Raw genomic sequence first — 8,464 nt, forward strand, 5'->3', positions numbered from 1 at the left:
CCCTGACCTCTGCCTTAACTAAAAATTTGGCTTTGTCAATTAAATTTAGTGGCTGTCCATGATCCATAAATATTTTTTCTAAAATCATCATTTCTTCCTGGAACTTGGAATTTGAAACAATTCTTGAAATTTTCACCATTTGTCCTTTTATTATGTTAAACTTTTTGCTGGAAAGGGTTACCATTGTTAACATCCAGACATAAATTAAAAATGTGGGCTTGTGGGAAAACAATTGTTTGATAAGAATTTGAACCAGAATCCTTATATATGGTTAAATCCAAAAATTCCTAACCCCAGTGCTCAGAGTACTTAAAAAAAATCGTAATATTATCCAAGAAAACTGAAAATTCCATTAAACTATTTTCAACCTCACTCCAATTTAAAAACATATCAAGCTATCATAGATATAAGTCTATATTCTAAAAATATGCTGATGAATAATATTTGTTTTCCACACCCACATAACTATATTGGCATACACTGGGGCACACACCACCTATAACAACCGCTTTTTTGCCTAAAATATTCTCCATAGAAAAAATATTTATTTATTTTACATTTGTTTACCGGGATAGTCTGACTGGATACATATCCATTTTCAGCGGAGGCCCATAAATTATTATCTAATATATTTTCCATAAAATCATAAATTATTCTAATATCAGATGCTGTTAACAAGAAATCCCTTCCCAGGTTTCCTTGAACATATTGAGTTCCTGTTCATAAGGAATACATGAAAAAAGGTCAGCCACATCCACTGAGACCAAAAATGCCTCTTTTTGAAATTTCCTATTTCTTATTCTCTGTAAGAAATGCTTTGAATCTCTAAGCATTTAGCTTTTGTCCTTAAACAGTTTTGTAGTCTATTATTTACATAGCTTGCAAGTGGTTCCATGTTAGAACTTTGAGAGGACACAGTGCGTCTCAATGCATGGGGTCCTCCCAATGTTTGTGAACTTTCAGTATACCTAATAACACTGTAACAAAGGGATTTTTCACTTGCAAAAACGTATATTTCCTTCCCACAGTTCTGTCCTGTAGCAAATCTTATAGATAACAATCTTTCTTTTTGTAAGTTAAATGCATTTCATTTAATGACACCATTTCATATTTCACCTCATCAACAACAAATTCATGATTTTACAAATGTAATCATTATAAGCCACCCCCACCCCTACCTTTATCTGATTTCATAACCCTGAGGGAGTGGTCCTGACTCAGCCTTATTAAAAACTCCTTTACATCTTAAATTTCAACATGTCATCATATTGTTATTGTCAGACAGCTGTCTAAAATCTGTTTCATACAATTTCTCAAGGGTGACTAAAGTGCTATAAATTGCAGGATTAAAAACACTTTTTAAGACATAATAGATTGTTACAACTTATTCCCTCTTCCTGTCTAACTTTAAAAATCACTAGGGTTCAATGACTGTGTATCCATAAATTGTGTATTAAAAAGAGCTATTAACTTACAGCTTTGTGGAATGATTTTAATCAAGTTGTTTTTTCTCGGAGGAACAGTTTTTTGAGTGTTGATATTTATTTAAAATAAAATGTGCATACTTCGCAAAACAGGTCAGAAACGAATTTCAGATGTTAAAATTTGCTCAGCGCTATTTCTTTTTCATAAAATATAAAAAGGGGCATACAGAACATTCTAAACGATATTCGAATAAACCAATATGAATGCTATTGAAAAAATATTTGAATTACTATGGAAAATGTTTGAACTAAAGACTGAATTGCATAAAATGAATAAAATAAAGGGAACGACCGCATTTTCACAAAATATGTTTTTTTCATATTAAGCAAAGATATATGAGTTATCAGAAGTGTATAAAGTGTTTGCATGTTTGTGCAGTGTTACAGTAAAGCTATTTTGCAAAAGTACAGCCATTACAGGGCATATTTCACAGAATGCAGCCATTACAGAGTATATTTCGCAAGTACAGTATTTTGAAGAGTTTATTGTGCATTTGAATGTTGTTACAAGCTCACAGAGCAGTTTGTTATTACATAATTAAAAGAGCCATATTTTCAATGTATTTGTGTATACTTTGGGGGCATGGAAGACAGATTTTGAAAACCCAATGCACTTGTGTTTGACAGTAATATTGCCGAGAACTGCAGAGTGTTCAAACAAGAGTACGACATTTTCATACAGACTGCTTTTTCTGATAAAGATGACTGTAGAAAGGCATTCATTCTACTTAATTTGGCTGGGTCAGAAGCTATAGAAAGGGAACATTCATTTGTGTATGCACCTGCTGGCTGTACCAAAGGGGGGGGGGCATCATATTGTTGTACAGGCTGAGTCAAGGGAGGACCCTGACTGCTTAAAACATAAATTTAGAGAAAAGTGTAACCCCAGACAAATGTTACAATGGAAAGGCACTTATTTTATACAAGGGATCAAAAGCCTGGGGAAACTTTTGCAGCATATTTAACTGACCTGAGAAATAAAGCTAAAATGTGCAGATTTGGTAATTTTTCTGTGTGGCATTAAAAATGATGCTGTGAGAAAGATTTTGCTTTGTGACAGTGATTTGACTTTGAATAAGGTCATTAAGATTTGTCAGATATACAAACTCACAGGAAAACACAGAAATATGCTTACAAATAAGAACACCACTAGAAGGCATAGTGACAAAACTCTTGTTGATAGTATGCATGGAGTTAAAAGAAACAAGCCCAAGCACATGGCAGCAACTAGAGCCCTGCAGCACTCACTAGTAAACCCCAGAACTTTCTAGCAAGTTCCAGAGTTCGCACAGTCTCAGGGAAGCATAAGAGTGAGTCAGCAAACTCAAAGCATTGGCTCCAACTTAGTTTCATTGCCAACTGTCGTAATTGTGGTGGAAGTCATGAATCTAAAAGGGAAAAATGTTTAGCTTTTGGTCAACAATACCACAAATGCAATAAATGGAATAATTTCAAAAGGTTTTGTAAATCAAAAGGCCCACATTCTTTTATTAAAAGGGAACATTTTAAGAAACGAGTTGATCAATTAGAGAGCTGCAACCCTACTCTTTATGTTGATGGTGGGTCAGTGCTTTATGAAACAGTTAATGCAGTAGACTTAAGGGCAAAGAATGAAGTATTTTGCACTGTTCGGATAAATGGTGAACCCATAGATTTCAAAGTTGATACAGGTTCCAAGTGGAATTTTAAGTCAGCAGAAACATTTGCAAGAATGTGTCATGGTGAAATGCTTGATTTGGCAAGGTGTGTGAAGCTTGTTGCTTATGGAGGTGAAGAAATTCAAATTGAAGTCTCAGTAGTGCTTTGATATTACTCTCAGCAGAGTGGGAGATGCTATGACATGTTATTTTATGTGGTCAAGAGGCACATACAGTCATTATTAGGGCTCAGAGACAGTTTGAAAATGGGACTGTTTTCATTTAATAAGGATGTCCACCAAGTTAGCTTAAAAGACCACTACTCTAATTTCACCCACTACATTTTTTCCACCTATGCTGATCTTTTCAAAGACAAACTAGGTAAACTTCCAGTTGTGTACTCCATGAAGTTAGACCTAGAGGTCAGTCTAGTTATCAGGCCAGTACGAAAAGTTCCAATAGCCATGCAGGACAGAGTCAAGGCCGAGGTAGATAAAATGGTGTGACAAGTTGTGATTTGTCCAGTTGAAACTCCAACTGAATGGGTATCTTCCATGGTGGTAGTGCATAAGGAAAGCTCAGATGACATCAGAAAATGTATTGATCCATGAGATTTGAGCAAAGAGCTAAAAAGACCTCATCATCCAATGCGCACAGTCGAAGAAGTTGCAGCCCTGATGCAAAATGCCACTATTTTTTTCTGTTCTAGATGCAAAGAGTTCATTTTGGCAAATTCAGCTTGATAAAAAATCCTCATTGCTCACTACATTCAGTATTTTGATCGGCAGGTACAGATTTTTGAGAATGCCATTTGGGATAAGTTTTGCAAGTGAAGTCTTTCAGTGTGCAATGGAGCAAATATTTTCTGGGTATCCTTGTGCAGTTACAGTAGATGACATACTAGTAGGAGGTCGTGAAGAAGCAGAGCATGACAGAAACCTCAGAAAAGTTCTAGAAAGGGCAGTCCAGTGACTCTTAAGCTCAATCCACAGAAATGCAAATTCAGGCTACAAGAAGTTACTTATGTTGGTCATTTATTTGCCATTACAGGCTTATGACCAGACCTTTCTAAGCAAACAGACATTCTCAAGATTCCAGCTCCAGACAGTGTTCAAACCCTGCATCATTTTCTTGGCATGGTCAACTAACTACAAAATCAAAGAAAGGAGGAAATAGTGCTCAAAGTAACACTAATAAAACAAAAGGAGCACTAGGATAGCTGTTTCCAGTGATACAAAGTTTAATGTAACACAACCATGTTGCCAGCACCAGCACCACTTAATTTGAAACACAGTACATTTTCGTCAGTAGTATCAGAGACTTCATCAGACAATAGATTCAGCAATATGACCCTTAATATATGCCATTCTCATAAACCTTAATTAAATAAATTACCTAATTATGTCCATTAAAAAGTATTGTTGAAAACCAGTGTATAAAAAACTGTAAAACTGTTTGCCAAATGCTATTAAACATTTTGAATGTTCTAAACATTAAAACTTGAATACATACATACATAAATACATAAATATGTAGAAAATTTTAAAAACATTAAAAAATATACTTGTTAAATGCGTAAAAAATGTTTGAGTATCTATAAAATATAAAAATGCAGGTAAATACCACCATCTGGTGTTGAAAAGTTAAAAAGACAAGAACTTGTATTAAACAGCTAGCGTCAAAGCCATACTAAACTGTGTAAACATAAGGATGATAAAAGTGTGTTTAAAACATGAACTTACATGTATAAAAATAGAGTTGTTTATAACGTAGCAGATCTTAATTTTAAAACTGGGGCAATGGAGACCATGTTGTTTAAACCTGGCCACCTGTTAGCCTCTAAGATTAATTGCCAGTAAACTTCTCTGTATTCAACGTACTGTGTTTCAGCGTTTATGTGGTGTTGGTGCTGGCAACACGGTTGTGTTACATTAAACCTTTATATCAGTGGGAATGGCTATCCTAGTTTTTTTTTTTTTTTGTTTTATTATGGTCAACTAACTAGGCAAGTTCATTCCAGACTTAAACCAACATTCAGCACCGCTCAGAGAGCTGACACGTAAAGATGTATCCTGGTCTTGGTTAGAGCAACACCAGAGAGCATTTGATGTCCTAAAACACAGAATTGCTAGTCCATCAACTGTCAGATACTATGATGTTCACAAACCAGTTACACTTTCCTGTGATGCTTCGAAATTTGGTCTTGGTGCAGTCATTCTATAAAAGGATCAAAGATCAAAAAGAGCTTTTGGCAGTTGTGTTTGCATGTTCACAATTCCACAATTATGTTTATGGTAGACCTATCCAGATCAAAACAGACCACCGACCTCTAGTCACTATTTTGAGAAAGCCTATGCATTCAGCTGTAGCCAGATTGCAACACATGATACTGAGACTGCAAAAGTATGGTTTCAATCTTGTCTACAAGAAAGGCAAATTTCTTTATCTTGCTGATACATTGTCCAGATCACCCAGAAATGCCACAGTACAGCATGAGGATGAGAACCTTGATTTTGAAATCATAGAAGTGTGAAATTTTTCTTCCACACATCTTGATGAGGTGAGAGATCACACAGCCACACATCCTGTCTTACAAAGGCTCAGTCACTTTATCAATCAAGGATGGTCGCAAAGCAATCTAGTTTACGTCAGGAAGTACAACCTTATTTTCCATACAGAGATGAGATTTTGTATGACAAAGGTATCATTATGAAAGGTCCGAAAGTAATTGTTCCACAGTCCTTGCAACCAGAGTACATTACTATCTTGCATCGTGGTCACCCAGGAACCGATTCTACCAAAAGAAGGGTGAGAGGGCTAGTATTTTGGCCTTCTATGTCACAAGACATTGCTAGAGCAGTTTCATCTTGTTCAGTGTGTAATAGTACAAAGCCACATCAACAGAAGGAACCACTTCAGCTAAACCAGATTCTGGAACTACCTTAGTCGACAGTAGCCACTGACATTTTCGAGTGGAATGGTCAACATCATTTGGTGTTAGTAGACTCTTACTCCAACTGGTTTGAGATTGACTTGCTTCCTAACCTAGCATCCAGTACTGTCATTACTAAGATGAAGCATCATTTTGCAGTACATGGTAGCCCGCACAAAGTTATTTCTGACGATGGCATGCAGTTTACAAGCCAGCAGTTCAAAAGATTTGCTGGAGAATGGGACTTAACTCATGTTACGAGTAGCCCTGAGTACTTGCAGTAAAATGGTTTGGCAGAACGTGCAGCTCAAAATGTAAAACAGTTACTGGAGAGATCAAAATTAGATGGTAGTGATGTTTTCCTGAATCTCTTGAATCTCAGAAATGCTCCTCATGATAAACATCTTGGTTCACCTGCTCAGAGACTTCTTCAAAAGAAATCAGAACCACATTACCAATCAGTAGTCAAATGTTGGTTCCATGTGTCAAGAACAACAGGTCAGTAAAAACCAATCCGTTGAAGAAATGTTTAACCCAGAAGTCCTACTATGATAAAACCAGCAAACTGCTCAAGCCATTATGAGAAGGAGACGTGGTAAGGATGCAAATATGCAAAGGTTATGATTGGATTGGTAATGTGAAGAATATTTTCCCAGAGCTGAGCTCATACATTGTGGAATCACAAGGAGCAATCTTTAGGTGGAATTGGAAGCATTTGAGATTGGTGTCTGAGCCTATACCACAGCACATAGCCTGTGAGAAAGACTCTTTATCTCAGAGTGAGTTGTCCAGTGTTCCAGTTCCAGAGGAACTTCCAGAGGACATTCCCATTCCTGTGATGAATCCAGAAGTTCCTGATATGAGTTATGCAGCGCAGACTGTCTCTATTACTAAATTTGGTCCAAACTGTTATGTTATGAGATATGGTCACATCTCTAAATCCTGTAATAGATACGAAGCAACTTGGACATGAACATTGTGTTTTGTTCTAATGTCTATAGTAATGCATGTCTAACTCTAATACTATTTTTACAAAGGGCAATCTTTTTAAGAGGGAGGATGTAGATCAATATGTATGTGTATATACCTTTAAGAAGCTATCCAAGGGCTTGCACAAGTGCATAAATACTGAGCATGTGCAAGCTAGACTGCCATTTTGTAGTTAGCTGTTGAGATGTAAGCATGTATGTATGTAAGGTCTGTCTGTTTAGCATGTATGTATGTATGCAAGGCCTGTCTGTTAACTAGTTTTATATATATATATATATATATATATATATATATATATATATATATATATATATATATTTATATCTGTGTGTGTATGTGTGCGTGTACACACGTGCGTACGTGTATGTGTATATAGAATAATGTGGCATGCAAAGCATATCAGTAGTAAGGTGAGAGATGAGCCTTGGTTCCCTGAGGGGGAGCTCCTTACTGAAATGTCAAGCCTCATAAATGTGTGCTGTGAAATGAATAAAAAAGACAAAAAAAAAAAAAAACTAAGGAGAACAGTGAATGTTTATCATCAATTTTCTCCTTTAAAGGGAGAGATAAGCACCCTGCAACCCCTAAGCAGAGGTGGGCAAGCCTGCCCAGATCTCTCCAAACGTACAGATACTAACTCTGGGACTGCCATAACTGAGAAAAAGAGAACGATCAGAGGAACAACAATCTTGGACTTAATATATTTAAGGCTGCAGTTTAGGTAATTCAGTCTTTCACTGTGGGACTCGCACTAACAAATGGTTATCAGATATGCCAGTACTGAAAAAAAAATGTGGCTGTTTAAATGGAACACAGACGTTGAGCAAATGAAGATATAATGAATTGCTATTACAGCATTCAGTCCATGAAGAGCTAGTGTTACGGTAAGCACACCTTACACAGAACCATGCTTTACATTCTGTAGCTGTCTGTCAGAGATGCTTTAGAGTTTATCAACAGAAGGTTCAAATGTTCCTTGTCAAACTGTTACACTTTTTTAAATTTCTGACTTCTTTTTGTTTAATCTTTAGGTCGTCTTGATGATCAATATCTAATAAAGTTTGTAAGAGAAAAGCTGAAGTCTATGCCCTGTCAGAACCAAGGCTACATTTTAGATGGATTTCCAAAGATGTATGAGCAAGGCAAAGAACTGTTTCTAAGTAAGCTATATTAAAATTGATCTTTTAAGTTTTGAGACTTACTTGATTTACACAATCATATTCAACTATATTATAAGCAAACCATAAAACTGCAGTGTGACTAGCTACCTAACATTTGAAAGAACTTTATGGGACCAATGATAACATTTATTACAGTTTACAATCAGCTGTTGAGATTCAAAGACGTAATTTACACTGCATAGCTTCATTACACAAATAAATGAAACGAAAGGGTCAGCTCAAGACTTCTAGATGACCGCA

At 36.1% G+C, this 8,464-nt stretch overlaps 1 protein-coding gene across 1 annotated transcript in view; it reads left to right on the forward strand.

Moving 5' to 3' along the window:
* Positions 1 to 8,464, forward strand: part of AK7 (adenylate kinase 7) — a 1,289,119-nt gene that overhangs the window by 750,005 nt on the left and 530,650 nt on the right. Inside the window, exon 13 of the mRNA XM_044074647.1 lies at positions 8,075 to 8,203. Coding sequence (XP_043930582.1) covers positions 8,075 to 8,203 — 129 coding nt within the window. The remainder of the gene's footprint in view (positions 1 to 8,074; positions 8,204 to 8,464) is intronic.

Source organism: Protopterus annectens, chromosome 6.part0, assembly GCF_019279795.1.
Source record: "Protopterus annectens isolate FY-2018-M chromosome 6.part0, PAN1.0, whole genome shotgun sequence".
Classification (NCBI taxonomy): domain Eukaryota; kingdom Metazoa; phylum Chordata; order Ceratodontiformes; family Protopteridae; genus Protopterus; species Protopterus annectens.